The following is a 16,097-nucleotide window of genomic DNA, read 5'->3' as shown; positions in this document are numbered from 1 at the left end:
TTATTTTTTCCTCAATTCTGGCAACAGGTATAGAAGCCTTCGCACTCCTGTTATTAGATTAAAGGGACAGTTTTTACTCTTCCATCATAAGGCCACTTAAATATCCACTTGTATGGACTATTACCTGATGTTTCTTACAATGCATGTATCAATTTTTTGCTGTTGTATTAATGTGCCCTTTTATATTATACGGTCACTACTCTGTAAAAGACATGCAAATGAGAATATAATTATATTATTAACACACAAAAATAAACTTGAACTTAAATATGGAAAAAGAACAAAAATCTGAACATTACTATAGACACAGATTATAGTTTGAATGTAAAAATTTAAGATAACAAAAGAAGTAGGTATAACTTACTGCCAAAAAGTCAGGTTTAAGTTCAATTGCCTTGCTAAGGTCAGGGAGAGCAGTTTTAGACTTTCCCATTGCAAGTAAAACTGCTGCCCGTTTGTAGTAAGTCAAGTAGTTTTTGGGATCTCCCTCTGTGAAGAAGTGGGAAAAAATTAGCATGAACTTATTTTTGCCTTAAACAATGTTTATTTTTATTAAGTTAAAATATCACCTTATCTTTAAAATTTACTGGCGATAACCCATAATTTTATACGGTCTATATAAAATACTGAGGTGTATAATGCTGTAAATATGATATAGAATCTGAAGAAAAATGATAGCCATTTCAAATGTACAGAATTTTAAAATGCAAGTTTTTTTTTGGAGGAGACACCAAAAAATGATACTTGAATAAAAATATGAACCATGAACTTGCTTTTATTAATATTTACACAGTAGTTCGGATTATCCACTAAATTAAGTACAATCAAAATTTATTAAAGGGTTTAACTTACTCAGGCTCATTTTTTACAGTGACATTCTGTATATTCTAACATCCAGGAACTTACCCACTGCAGAATGATAATGAGAGAGGGCCTCTGCTAGCTGACCAGCAGCCAGCAGTTTTTTCCCCATCTCCAAGTGGTGTTCAATCTCTTCATGAGAGGCGCCAAGCAGACCTACAGCAAATGAATTGCTTAGTCAGAAAAGAATACGAACAAGAGCTTCTAACAAAAAAAAAATCAGCCACTGAATTTACAAAGTAAAACCTCTTAATACCGTAGTTCAGTAAAGTATAAAAAGTGCAACTATGATTAAAATCACACAAAATCTGCCCTAAAGGAAAGAAAACAGTGAGAACAGAACTGCTAGAAAATGTATACAAAGAATTCAACTAAAACATTTTAAGAATCTCCTTGTGGTGGACTGGTGCCCTGTCTAGGCTTGATTCCTACCTTGCGGCCAGTGCTCACAGGAGAGACACTTAAATGATTGTCAGATTCACAATAAGTTGAGTGTAATACCAATTTGAATTTCTTACTCAAGTCTATTTGCTGCATTTTGAAAATGAATCAAATGTGAACTCTCTCAGTGATTTTCAAAATAGAGCACAGGGCAGATAACAGTACAGATGAAAAACACATACGCACTGAAAAGAAAACATTTATTCCCATGCTCCAAACAATTAGTGCAACATTTCTTGTGCTGAGCGGTTTTTGCTTTCGCTGCAGATATCTTTGCTTGTAGGATTTTTAAATTCATGCCAGCAAAGTTTTGGTTGTGTAATATGCATCTACATTTGTCAGCCCAGGGCTAACTTACTTCTGGGATTTGTGCAAGCAGCAACCTTTTTTTATAGAAGCTCTGTGTTCTCTCCATTTTTCCCTTTTTGTTTCTGAACTTGTTTTACTAGTTACTAGTTTTGATTAAGGTTACATTCCTCTCTCTGACACACTAACATAGAGTACTTTCAGCCAAAAATTATTCGCCAGAAGCATGTCAAGAAACAGTACTGGGGTTTCATTATACCAGTGTCAAAATACTTTTATAATGCCTCACCAAGACTAATTGCCAAGCTAGGAGTTTGTCTCCCCCCCCCCCCCTTTTTTTAGTTATTCTGGTGTATATTTGAGAGGGGCTTGTTGCTTGTCAAAATATTTATATATTATTGTGCTTTGGTAAAATGTCAAAATTCCCTCTTTGGGAGGAATAAAACTAAATTACAATTTTTGCTCAAATTTAGCCTGAACCCATCAGAGAAAAATTAAAATCAGGCAGAAAGCTCCATGTATGAATGTCAGTCAGTCATCTTCCAACCTGCTATATAGTAACACAGGGTCACAGGGGTCTGCTGGAGCCAATCCAAGCTGTGGATTTAAAATTACAGCACAAGGATTTAATTTTGTGCATTTTTTCTGTTCATAAAACCAAGGGAAAAATCTTGGGTGTCAGTTATATTAATGTAAATGAAACCTTGTTACATAATTATCTCTTGTATTAACAATGAATTTCATTTTAAAAATACATTTTTCAGTATTACAGAAGCCTTTTCAGTCAATCCCTCCATGCTGTTTACAAGCTAACAAGACTTCTCCTGAAGCAGAACATTCTCCTACCTTTACAGTACTAATCCCAAAGTCTCAAATTATTCCACAACACAATTGTGGGGAAGTTTTACTGAAGTCCCCTTCTAGCATTTCTATTTTGTGTCTCCTTTAACCAATTTAACACAATACAGAGGTAAAGCTTATTTGTTTATAGTTATTGGGATTCAGTTTATCTTCCTCAAAGACTTGTTAATAGCTTAAAAAGCAAATGGCAACTCTAAATTTTGGTGTGAGTAAGCACGAGGATGCACCCTGCAACTGGCTGACATTCATCCAGGGCTGGTTTAAATCAGGTTGTGCTCCCGAGATGAATTCTGACTCCCCACAGACCTACACTGGAGGAAACATATTTAGAAAAAGAGTAGAACTGTATTTCAAATTTTCATTTATTTCTTGTAGCAGGTCAAGTTCCTGCTAGAAGAACTTTGCTAATTAAAACATCGTTCATTTCAGTGTTCACTTCTGGCAAAGTTTTACAATGGCTTAACTTTAAAAGTACCCTGTATGTGTAACATACATCATACAACTTAAAAAGTCATTTAACACTGGGTTTGCTTACTATTCCACCTAAATTGATTTTTGCCTTGGAAGAAACTTGGGCAATAACTTGTTTAATACTTTGTTTTATTTGCAAGACAATAATTGCAAAGGCTTTACACTGTATTTACAGTTAACTTTCAAATCTCCGGAATGACACTGAAGAAATGTATTATCACATTATCTCTCAGCTAATAAATGAGCTATTAAAGAACAGGAAAGAACTTTATTTTTTTAATTTGATTGTCAATCCTACATAAAAACAGCATCATATGATAAGAGATGCACAGAGAAGGTAATGTTTGCTGTGGCAAAAGGAAATTCCAGGCATATGAACATTTTTAGTTATAATAACACTACATGGAAAACACACTCCAAATAAAACATACAAATTCATTCCAGTTCCAAACCCTAATGACTTGTTAAATCAATCTTAATAAAAGGATGTGTCTATCCAGTTGCTGTGTCTCGGTCAATCCAAAAAGATTGTGCAGCACAATCATTTTTACTAATAAAATACATTGCATTTGTCATTCCAATAGATGGCACATTGGCACTGCTTTTAAGAATACCATACCAAATGGCATATAACGTATGCATTGTATGATGCACTAAAACATCACATTACAGGGGAACCCACACTAAAGACCACAAGTCTATTCAAATACACAAGCAGAGTCCCAGCACAATGTGTGGACTCACTCGTGAAGCAGCCCATTACTAGAAATTCAATGATTTACAGGAGATGAAGAGTGTTGGAAACCAGTTTTGTGAAGGGTATGGGCTCCTACAGAAAGATACAGGTGGTCCAGATCTAATTATGCAACTTTTAATGCAAGAAAGCACCTGCTGTTCGACTGACAACCGTCTCCCCGCCATTTTGGAATGCAGGGCAGGTGCTGCCATCTATCGGCAACAAAAATAATTTTTTGCGAATTCTCTATGTAATAAACGTAATAAGTTACAGTGTAATGAAAATTGCATAATTAGATTTGGACCACCCTATACAGTACATGGGGAAGCCACATATTTTGTGGCCATGTTTGTTATTTTGGAGAAGTTTCATGTGGTCCTCAGCAAAAGGAAAGAGACCTGCAGGTATGCTAAACGTAGTGCTGATTGATTGCCGAAATTAATATGGCTGTTTATGGGGCACAAACTCATCTGCTGTGTGTGCGCCGCCTCGCTGTATTTTTTAAACAAATGACAAATTAAATTAATAATTGCGCAAAAACATGGAGTCACTAAGGTACACCCTCCCCAACAATAAAATACTTATATTCCAGGATGAATGATCACACTGTTTGAGTTTACAGTTATGGTAGCATGAAAACCCAAAGATTTTTACCACATGTACAGAAACTTGTGATGTGTGGTCTTTTCAGGAACTGTGTGCATTAGCACATGTGGCAGTTGTCTTAACATGGCTTTATTAAGAAAGGAAAAGGCAGAGAGTAAGAAGAAAAAAGAAAAAAAAACCCACTAGCACCATATACTTTTTTTGGGATTTAGGAATCAATTTTGATTTTAAATTATCAGAATCTCAAATCTGACACTAATTGATTTTCCCCCCCCCCCCCCCCCCCAATTCTAATGAAACAAATTAAGACTGACTTTTTGTAACAGTGGTTAGTCTTCTCAAGCTGAGAGGCAGCAGAAGAAGGTTCAAATCCTATTTCCCACCAATATAAAAGTACATTTTGTCAGATACTCCAATTTTCCTTCCACATCCGAAAGTGATGTCTTAGCTTTATTGGCAACTTTAAGCTGAATTTCCTCAAGTGTGTCAACTGTCAAATCATCCAATCTTGGTTACAGTCAGAACAGAACTATTCAATTAGTAGCCCCTAGGCCCTTGTGTAGATTTTTACTGGCCCCTTGATTTTTTCTTTTTAAAATTAGTTGGCAAGAACCATAATTTAGAATTTTCATTTTTGGAGGCACCCATCAGGCCTATAAAATGTAAAATTCAGGCCTCCATGAATGCCAACAGTTAGTTTTAACTAGTCACTGAAACAGAAACAATGTCATCAAGATGAGAGCAGAAAGGTAGATTTGTTCTAGTCTGAATAAAAATGTGGGTTTACCCTGTGGTATTTCAAGACAACTCATTGTAACTTAGACACCAGCTTAATTTATTACTATATTTCTACAGTTCATTACATATTGTTAGGTGCACCACAAGTCACAGTGACTGCCTCCATGTTCTCCTCTAACTGAAGTAATAGCTTTAGAGGATCTGACAGCAATTGTTTAGCTGTCAAGTTTGAAGATAATACAGTAATGATTGGTATTTCTAACAATGAGGCACATTTTAAAGAGCAGCCCAATAGGATGCACAGATGGTCCTAGGAGCAGAACCTCCAACTAAATGTTAGGAAGATGAACTGTTCGGCAATTTGCTAAACCACTGGTCGTCAATGGAGAAAAAGTGGAGAGTCAGGAAATTTAAGTACCTTGGGACTATATTGGATAAAACCTTGTACGTTAGGGAAAGCTTGAAATGTGCCTACAAAAAAAAAAAAAAAGTATTAAGCAGGCTGGGGAAAATGAACATTTTAACTAGCATCCTACGAAACTGTGTCATATTTAGAGCATACTGACTTTTTCATTCATGACAGAGCGGGGGGGAGAGGGGGCGTTTGTCTGTGACTAAAAAAAAAAAAAAAAAAAAGTCTTATACAACCAGTAACAAAAATTTTAAACAGGTCAAATTCTGTTTTGTTGGAATAAGCAACTATTCTAGAATTCTGTTTTGTATTTATTTAAATGTCATTAATTTGTATTTTACTGGATGCATTATATGAAGCAAGGTGCTCTTGCATGTTATGGATTGGATCAAAGTAAAATTTCCACTTGTGGAAAATAAAGGTAATCTCAACTAAAATTTCCACCAGGCAGTTATGCTCACCATTAGAAATTTCCAAGGCTGTTCAGGAGATATTACCTCATTAATGGAGGCATGTACCATTTATTTTAATACATGTATCATGTTCAGCTCAACGTATACATTGGAGACGGCTTTCTTGCATATGAATACCATTAAGACATGTAATCGAGTAACTAGCATTGGCCAGTTCCTGTGACTCTTGTCTTTGCATCATGCTTAAAATTTATGCACCTGATTTAACTACTATAGTTAGACAAATTTGAAAATTTCCTCATTGGGCGACAAATGTAGCGGATGTAAACAGGATGTGGTCTTTTAGGTAAAAAGAGTGAAATGTGACAGGGTGAATTGTTTGCATGTCTCTTGTTTGTGAATTTGATAAAATAATAAAACACTGACAGAGTGCAAGTACAAAATTAAGGAACCCAAACCTCCTTCCATAATTTGAAATTATTTTAACTCTTTTGCAAATACAAACGCAACTAAAAATTTCTGAAAAGCTATTTAAAATTTTTTAGATTCTGAGAAAAAAAAAAAAAAAAAAAAGCCCCTTCACTGGTATCATTTACATAATCTGGCTCCTACTCGCAACTAACTGAATAGCCCTACACCAGGAATGTTTTTGATGAGAACAGGCCATTCAGCTCACCTATCCTATTCCATTTAACTTCTCCAAAATAAGTCCAAATAAAGTTTTGAAAAACCCTTATCTACACCACACTACCTGGTAACTTATTCCATGTGTTTATGATTCTCTATGCGAAGAAAAACTTCCCAATGTTTTCACAAAATTTAACCTTAACAAGCTTCCAACTGTGTCCCTGTGTTCTTGTTAAGCTCGCTTTACAATTTTAAAAACTTTACTAGTATCAATGTTCTAATTTCTTTTGTAATTTTTAACACTTCAATCACATTCCCCCTTTATCTCCTTTTGCTTAAACTGCAAAGGGTCAACTCTTTTAATCTTTCCTCATAACTCATACTCTGTAGTCCAAAAATCAGTTTAGTCGATAATCTCTGGACTTTTTCCTAGCACCACTATGTTTTTTTTGTAGCAAAAACTGAATACAGTACTCTGGGTGAGACCTTACTATTGCAATATAAAGCTTAAGCATAACATCTGCAAGTTGTACTCTATACATTGTGCAATGTAATCTGACATTCTGTTGGCCTACTTAGACTTCTACAGTAAGTACTGTTTAAAGTTGACAATGACTAGTCCACTATGGCTCCCAAGTCCTTCTCATAAGCAGTACTTTCAATTTTCAGACCTTCTATTGTGTATTAAAACCCATCATCTAATACTTTTACATTTATTTACATTAAATCTAATCTACCACAAATCTGCCTAAGCGTGTTTGCTGTACAAACCCCTCTGTAATGATTCAATGGATTCCAGATTATCTGATAATCCACCTATATTGGGATTATCTGCAATCTTAAACAGTTTGTTATTTATATTCCTATCTAAATCATGTATATATTAAAAACAGCAGTGGTCCTAGCAATGACACCGGAGGGACACCACTCTTGACATTACCCAGTTCTGATAAGGTTTCTTGCACCATAACCATGTTCTGCCTCTGTTTTAGTCAATCCTGTACCTTTCTACACATTACACCTTGAACTCTAACTTCTTTGAGGTTGATGCCAAACCTCTCACTTGGGACCTTATCAAATGCTTTCTGAAAGTCAAGATAAATGACATTTATACCACTCTGATCAAATCCTTTTGATACTTCCTCACAGAATTCCAGCATGTTAGTGAAACACAAGGGGGCTCTGCCCCCCTGCTCGTTTCGCTCGCCTACCCCCGGCGTATCATGTATCCTGAAATACATTAGTCGAGCTTGTTCGTTTTGGAGCCGTGCCCGCGGCATTTCAGACGCGCGTTGTAGGCGCCTGCATTCATTGATTTTATCCAGGCGGGCTCGCGTTTGTATATCCGTCAGTCGAGAGCGTTCGTTTTGAGCCCGTGCCTGCTGTGCTTCTGCAGTTTCAGACGCGCGTTGTAGGCGCCTGCGTTCATTGATCTTATCCAGGTGGGCTCGTGTTTGTATCGTTGAGCTGTATTGTGTTTGAATTTGGTGTAAAGCGTTCAGCGGTTTGTACAATCCCAAGCAGCACATTATTCCTAACTTCACTCCGCAGTAGTGCCACTCACAATATGGCAGTGATGCCTGCGCCTTCACTCCGTACCATCTTTGTGGACCTGTGGGGCCTCCGTAGCCTCTTCTGTTTGAATCTGGGCTGCAGCGCAGAATCCTCTTTTTTGTGTGGCTGTGTCGGTAGTCGTTAGCTATGGGTGCGTTGTTGCTTCATTTCTCATTCACGTCATTTGAGCTCTTTCGTTTTTGGGCCGTGACTCCTTCGTGCGCGGTGGATACGACTTCGCTTGCGGTTTAGGAGATGTGCGCTGTACGCCTCATGGTCCCATCGCCGTGTACCTGCGTCCATGCCATCCGGTTTACCATTCTCGGTTAGTAATATGGATGACTTACTGAACAATCAGCATGGGTTCAGATTAGGGAAAACTCCTGTTCTTGCAATGTTTTGCTCAATCTTTTCCAAATTTCTTACAGTAGTTTATGTGTGATACATATTAAGCTTACTGGCCTACAGTATATTAACTTTGATCTGCCTGGTCACCATTTAATATAAGTGGATAAGATTTGTAAATTTTCAGTCTTTAGGAATTTTTCCAGTGTGCAGTGACTTCATAAAAGCATTCAAATGTTTAAATCCGTTATCATTAACTTCTTTACGCTCGAGAATAAACGTTTTGGTACTGCTGATTTGTTAGAGTTCAGTGTATTTAATTTAAGCAGCACTTCTCCCTCTATAAATTGCCAAATCACTCAGTTCCTCCTTAGTAGTCCCTGTTACCACTGGGAGGTTGCCCACTTCTTCACATGGGAAACTTTCAGGAAAATGCAATTTGGCCATTTCACTTTCTGTATATTTTAAATTTCACTCCTGATACACTTCTCCTTCTTGACTGTTCTTTTACTTTTAAAATGCTGAAAGAACCATTTTGGGTCATCTTTCGCCCAATTTGTGATATTTCTTGTTAACTGCCTTTCAGCTTCCCTAATATCCTTCATATTGACTGCTCTCAATTGTACCAAGTGCTTCTAGAGCAGGCATGGACTCCCCTCCAGCAAGCTCATGCTAGATTGAGCCAATTCAAATATCAATGGTTGAGATGACATTTACTAGTTCCCAGCTATTTAGAAGTTCCAGAAAAATAAGAGGTTTCTGGGAAACACACACAGAGGTAGCATATGTTTCACCACTACCTTCTCTGTGTAGATGTACATAATCTAGAGGAAATTTACTTAAATGGATCTGTGGTGAAATACCCAAATTATAATCCCTTTTAAATACTTAAATGCATTTCAACATGTCAGTACTCAATATATTTCTGAAATTAAATGGCTGCATTTGGCTCAAGTTAAAAAAATCATAAATATTAATGACTCCTATATATTTGTACAGCATAAGGTGCAGGAGAACACCAAAGTTAACCCATTATTAACTTATTTATTACATTATACCATGGATTCAGGACTTTCTTTTAACTCATGCACAGTCAAAGTACAAGACAGTTTTTCAAATTTCATTCTCTCAAACACAGGGTCTCCACAAGGATGTGTTTTGTCTACAGTATTACTATTTATACTGCACACAAGTGACCTGAGACAGAACAATGACCACTGTTCTGTTATCAAGTATGCTGATAACATACCGACAGGATGCAGGCCATTACTTAAAATAAGTGAACAGTTTACTAAATTGGTACAACATGAATTCTCTTACTCTGAATGTCAAAAAGACTAAAGATGTTATACTTGCGAGGCAGAAATCTACTTGTTCACCCATCATTGTTTGGGGTGGAGTAGAAGTGGCGAGTGAACATAAACACTTAGGAACTAGCCTAGATAATAATCTTAACTGGAATATAAATACAAAAAGCAAATACTCTAAATGTAATCAGTACTTATTTCTCCTCTATAAACTCAGTCTATTAAAAGTTAAATATGATCTCATGGTGTCCTTTTAGCACAGTTTGATCCAGTCTATTATCACTTTCAGCTTCATTGCCTGGTTTAGCAGTCTGACAAGCCACAAATTAAAAAAAAGGCTTCAGCAGATTATCAAATATGCACCTAAAGTTACTGGAGCGGACATTGATGATTTGGGAAGTGTGTGTCAGAGGACAAGGATGAAAAAAAAAACAAAAAACTTGGAAATCATCTCAGCAGATGGCAGACACCCTTTACATGTAGAACTCAACTTAAGTTACTCAGGGAGGTCAGTCAGTTTAAAATCGAACACATAACTCCAGAAATTCCTGTTTTCCAGTGTTATTCATTTTTTACCAGAGATGATTAAAAAAATAAATCAATCCAGAAGTGTAGGGATTTTCATGTATCATTTAACCATTTAGGTAAAAAACGGACTAGCAAAGTGCTAGAAGTGGTAAGCAAATAATCAGTTTTTCAAAAGACGTATATATTTTAAAATTTCTGTGCATATTTTAACCTCTACCCCCAACCACCCCCAATGTATCGGTTATTGGAGGCAACCGAGAATGCACATTTCACGCTTTCCTGTGTTGAAACAAAAAATAAAAACACTGAAACCATAAATGGCATGACGACTACAGTTAATATTAATAATGAGCCATATATAGCCTGCATATTACCGAGTTTCGTTTTATGGGACTATGGCTAGTTGTCTTGAACTATACAGTCTTGTACAATAAACATAACCTATTAATAATAATTTATAAATATCGCACAGGGCTTATTAACATGGAGCTAAGACGTTAGTATTGGGTTTTAATTAACTCGACAACTAGAATCAACACTCTCAGATTCTTCGAGAACTGTAACTTGACCCCCAGACTCTCCCATGCTGCTGCAACCCTTCTCGATGTCTCAGAAACTCTTATTACTTTACCAGTACCATCCTAGAAAACTATACAGAAGTGCACAAAATTATGAAAGCAAGTAGAAAACAGAAACAGGCATGTCAATGTCCTATACACTTAGACAAGCAAGTAAAACTGGAAACATGCGAGTGATAAAAACTGATAGGCTGCCACCACGTACCATCAAGCTGTACATCCAAGACCACGCAAAACAGGAACACGGAGGAGAAGAAGCCATTGAGGCCCTTCCATCTCCCCATCTCCATCCTCCCGGTAAAGGACAGTGAATGCTTGACAGAACGAGCCTCGCCAGGAAAAAAATAAATATAAAAATTAAATAAAACTAAAACAAAACTAAAACTAACAAGGAAGCCAAGAAGTGCTTGAAAGAGGACTGATCCGATCAGCAACACCCACCGGTGTGCTCCTTCAACAGCTGGATTCAAAGGTTCCGGTATTCCGTCGATCTCAACGGGGTTCTGCAAAGCGTCACTTTAAGAACTACGGGTAAACTGCTTCGCCCAAAATAGTTCGTGACATTCTTAAATTCTGATCGCTTGATCCACCTGGACACTAACGCTCAAGCTTTACTTCAAAGAAGTGGGCTGGATGATTAAACCCAACCCACTCCCTCGAAGGAAACGGATAAGAAATTGGAACAGCTGTTTTACCACACCAATCAAATAACGGTATGGGCGGGAACAAGAGCTCACTTCATATTTTGATTGGTTTCTCAATTTACTACGGGCACGTCTGAAATTGAATTAACGAAACGATGAAAAGCGGTACCCGGTTTTCGGTACCTTTCTATATCTTCTACGTTCACAAACATACCGCTAAAGAAACACATAATGACAGTTATAGAAAAAGAGGACTTATCGGGGCTAAGAAAATATTTACGTGTCAATAACGGAAACTGACTTTCTGAACACAGATCTTACAACATTTACATTCAGGACTGTTAGCAATAGGTAACGAGTTCATACATCCGTGACATCCGGATATCACAGCGTGGTGAAGTGCAATTGGAGGACGGTCTCATACGTCACTTCCACCGATATTAGCATTTGAAAATTTTTAAAGTGACCAGTTTTAAGTGGTGGAGATTAAAAAAGGAAGGGCGTAGGGAGAAAGTTTTGAATGAAGTGCAGTCATTTGAGTGTGGAGGTATAATGGGAGAAGAATAGCAAACTTGTATTAAGAGTAGGTTGACGAGGAAAGTGCCAACAAAGAGACAAGGTGATGGAAGAGAGTGGTGCTGGATGTACGGTAATAAAGGCTAAGAATGATTCAAAGAAGAAATGTTACCAATCAGGGAAGGGGGCAGATAGAGAAGGTAGACACCCAAAGGAAGAAAAGTGGGCAGTGCCAAGAGCCAAGGCACAAGCTTTGGAAGAGGTGTATGAAGAAACTGGAGACAAAAGAGGGAGAGAGAATGATTTTTAGAATAGCAAAGGCTAGGAAAAAAGACAAAGGCTTTTAGTCAGATAAAACAGATGAAAGATGAGCAAGATTGGTCTTAAATGAGCATGAAAGGATCAAAGATAGACAGAAGAGGTACTTTGAAAAGATGTTGAATGAGGAAATTCAAAGAGTTGTACTTGAGATTGGAGTCCCAAATGAAGGACTAGTACCAAGAATAAGAAAAGAGAAAGTAAAGAGGCACTGAAAAGAATGAAAAATGGAAAGGCAAATAGACTGAATGAAATACCACCAGAAATGTGGAAAAATGTAGGAGAAAGGAGGGAGTAGATGTGTTGTGGGATCTAATGCAGAAGACCTACAGTATGAACAGGAGACAATACCAGATGAGTGCATGAACAGTGTGATTGTTCCCAATTACTGTATAAGGAGAAGGGTGATATTCAGGATTGTTGAAACTGTAGAGGAATAAAGCTAGTGTCAAACACAAAGAAAATTTGGGAAAGGGTTATAAAGAAAAGACTTAGGGAAGAGACCACCATACAGGAGGAGCTGGGTAGAGAAACAACTGATGCAGTCTTTGCATTGAGACAGCTCATAGAGAAGCACTGAGAAAAACAGAAAGGTTTGCATATAGTTTAGGCCATGGGAAGATGTTTAGAGGTGCATGTGAGAGAAAGGAATACCAGAGAAGTATGCGAGGATTGTCCAGGATATGTATGAGGGAGTGAAGACTTGAGTTAAAAGCAGTGTCAGGGTAACGGACAAGATCCCAGTTCGAGGAGGTCTGCACCTTAGATCTTCTTTAAGTCCTTACCTGTTTGATCAAGTTATGGATGTGTTGAGTCATAGGATAAAAATCAATCCCCCTGGTGCATGCTTTTTGCTGATGACATTTGTGTTGTGTACCATCAGAAAAGAGGAAGCGGAGAGAAAGTTGTAGGAATGGAGAAGGGCTTTGGCAGATAGAGGATTGAAGATAAATAGAAAGAAGACAGAATATATGAGGTTTAATGATGATCAGAATTCAGAAGTTTTTTTTACAGTACTCTATACCAAATGAGTACAGTCTCAGCATCAAGGTATTGAATGCTGTGGTATCAATGTACCCATCCTTACTTACTAACTCTACACACACACACACGCAGACCGAATGGTTGTCTTCCTACATTAGCTGCACCTGCGCCTATCACCAAATTACAGCATAAGTATTTAGATATACTTGAAAGAGATTTAGAATATAAATACATGCCTAGCAGTTTTGATTTTATGGCTGCATGGTTTATGGCTTCATGTAAGTTAATCAGTTTTCAGTGAGTGTGAGTCACACAGTCATTAATGCAGTTTGCCTGAACAGTAATAGTCTTATCACTTTTGCACAGTTTGGCAAAGTTTGTATATGCAAGTATATGTTGTCACACATGTGCACCATAAGATCACCTTCCAGGCTCACCTAAGGTATTTGGTAGACAACAAAGCCAAGGAAGCTTTCTTTAGTGAAAAATAGTGTGACCTATCTATAAAATACAAATATAGAAAAGATTAACCTTCCCATCCAAATGGATTTCTTCCTTGTAGTTATTGTTGTTGGGACAGACAGCATTTCACACATATGCCCTGTACTCACAGAAATTTATAGTGTACTTATTTAGTAGATAAACTGTAAAGAAGTAGATAAAACTTGTGAATTTCCCCTTGGGATTAATAAAGTATCTATCTATCTATCTATCTATCTATCTATCTATCTATCTATCTATCTATCTATCTATCTATCTATCTATCTATCTATCTATCTATCTATCTATCTATCTATCTATCTATCTATCTATCTATCTATCTAGATGCCTTCATCTAAGGTATGTGATAAGGAATTATATTGTTGGTATAAATGGCCAAAATTTAGTTCCTTCATATGACTTGATGGCTCAATCTCCTTGATAGGGTGAGAAGTGCAACCACATCAAGAGCAGCTTGTTGAGGTGGTTTGGACAAGTAGTAAAAATACCCTGGGAGCTTACCATTAAATATGTGCTTTGCACAGCCCACAGGGAGAAGACTCAAAACCAGACCCAGGACACTGTGGAGTGGTTATATTTTTGATTGGCCTAGAAGGGTCTAGGGATTCTCCATGAAGTACTGATGATTGTTGCAGGTGATAATGTTGTGTTGTCTGCCTAGCTTGTAATGTAGCCACTACACCCCCCACCACAACAAGTGGACAAAGAGTGAAGAGTTCTGCTTGTGTTTTGCATGGTTGAGTAATGATTATCATTGCCACCTCACAGCTCCAGGAGCCATTCCATTCTGTCTATGTTGTGTATGCATTTCACTGTCTCCATGTGTCTATTCTAGAATCAATGAAGCTTTCTCTCTAATCATAAAGAGGTGAATGTTAAGGTAATTGGCAACTTAAAACTGACACAATATATACCAACCAAACATCTTGGAAAGAACCTTCAGGCTTGGCAAGTTCAGTTCTGACACCGGTCTGCTGTGATATTGTTGCATACCTCATCCTTGGCCTGGAGAAGGGTCACTTGTTGATGAGGGCACATTTCATACACCTTCCACCTCCATGTAGAGAAAATTCCTCAATCCAGTTGAGGAAAGGGGAGTATGGGGGTAAGTACACGGTGGTAAATTGTGGATAGGCTTGAAACCATGCCTGCACCAGTTGAGCACGATGGAACCTGACATTGTTCCACACAGTAACGTAGGTCATGCCAGCAGCTCTACAGACAAGAGTTAGCTCATTAAGGAATGCTACAAGGAGCACTTCATTGCATGAGCCAATGCAAGGTCTGTGTCCCACCACACCATCTTATGTTATACCTACACACATGATGATGATGTCCTCACATTGTCTGGATACTTTGATGGCTGCCCACTGGCAAACGGAATTCCAACCTCTCCTTCTTGTCTTGGCCAGGTTGAAGCCTGCCTTATCCACAAAAATGCATTTACAATGGTTTCCATCAGCATTCAGGGCCATCAGCTTCTAAGTGTGTGACACATTGGAAAGAGAATCACTGATTACAGTACAATGATGGGGAATCTTTCACAAACAGACTTCATGTCACTGAACATACCTGAACATACTCAATCCTCAGCTGCTTCACTCTGTCTGCATTCCTCTCAAAAGACACACAGTATGTGTTGTTTTTGGGACATTTGGTGGCTTTTTGGTAGGCATGCAATGGTTGGAAAACTTATGGCTTCTACATTGTTAAAGATTGCTTCATTGTCCAGGATGTGCTGTGTGATTTCTATAAGGCAAATGTCATTTCTGGCCTGACCAAGTAGACAACACTCTGCTCTTGTTTGTCAGTTAGGAGTCTGCCTCTGCCTCCATTATTTGGTTTAGCCTCAATTCTGTAGGAAGAATTACGGAAAACTTGACGTCATCCTGTAGAACACATTTATATAGTCACATAACCTACTCTGTGGTACACATTGGAATGCAGTATACAGTTGTCTGACAACTAACAGTAGCCCACGGTACTATAATGTTCACTGTAGTGCATGCTGAAGACTTACCGGTTCTCATTGCAGAAGGTTCTGAGGTTTGGTTGAATCATTCTAGCGGCCTCAGTCATTTACATACCATGATTTATGACATGGTCTACAACCATTGCTCTGATCACGTGGGATACTCTTAGCTGTTGTTGCCACTGTCTTGGTCTATTGCCTTGTCCTTGACCACATTCCCCCACACCTCTCAAACAGGGCACATGGCCACCTCTCTGGTGAGATCCAAGCCCTTCTCTAAGACAAGGCCAACTACCAATTATCAGATATAGTACTTGTCCCCTGCCATTCCTGTGACCACCATGTCTTCCTCATCCTGCTTGACCAACTGCCTGCTTC

The 16,097-nt window shown here is 38.0% G+C and overlaps 1 protein-coding gene across 1 annotated transcript in view; it reads right to left on the bottom strand.

Moving 5' to 3' along the window:
- Window positions 1-11,472, bottom strand: part of LOC114648974 (dnaJ homolog subfamily C member 3-like) — a 42,250-nt gene extending 30,778 nt beyond the window's left edge. Inside the window, exons 1-3 of the mRNA XM_028798338.2 lie at window positions 10,990-11,472; window positions 907-1,017; window positions 365-489 (exon numbers count right to left, since the gene is read on the bottom strand). Of these exons, the coding sequence (XP_028654171.1) occupies window positions 365-489; window positions 907-1,017; window positions 10,990-11,074 (321 nt within the window). The 5' untranslated portion in view covers window positions 11,075-11,472. The remainder of the gene's footprint in view (window positions 1-364; window positions 490-906; window positions 1,018-10,989) is intronic.
- Window positions 11,473-16,097: the final 4,625 nt, after the last annotated feature.

The sequence above is a fragment of the Erpetoichthys calabaricus genome, chromosome 3, assembly GCF_900747795.2.
Source record: "Erpetoichthys calabaricus chromosome 3, fErpCal1.3, whole genome shotgun sequence".
NCBI classification, from domain to species: domain Eukaryota; kingdom Metazoa; phylum Chordata; class Cladistia; order Polypteriformes; family Polypteridae; genus Erpetoichthys; species Erpetoichthys calabaricus.
The sequence above is the reverse complement of the archived record's forward strand: the minus strand, read 5'-3'. Positions and strand labels throughout refer to the sequence as shown.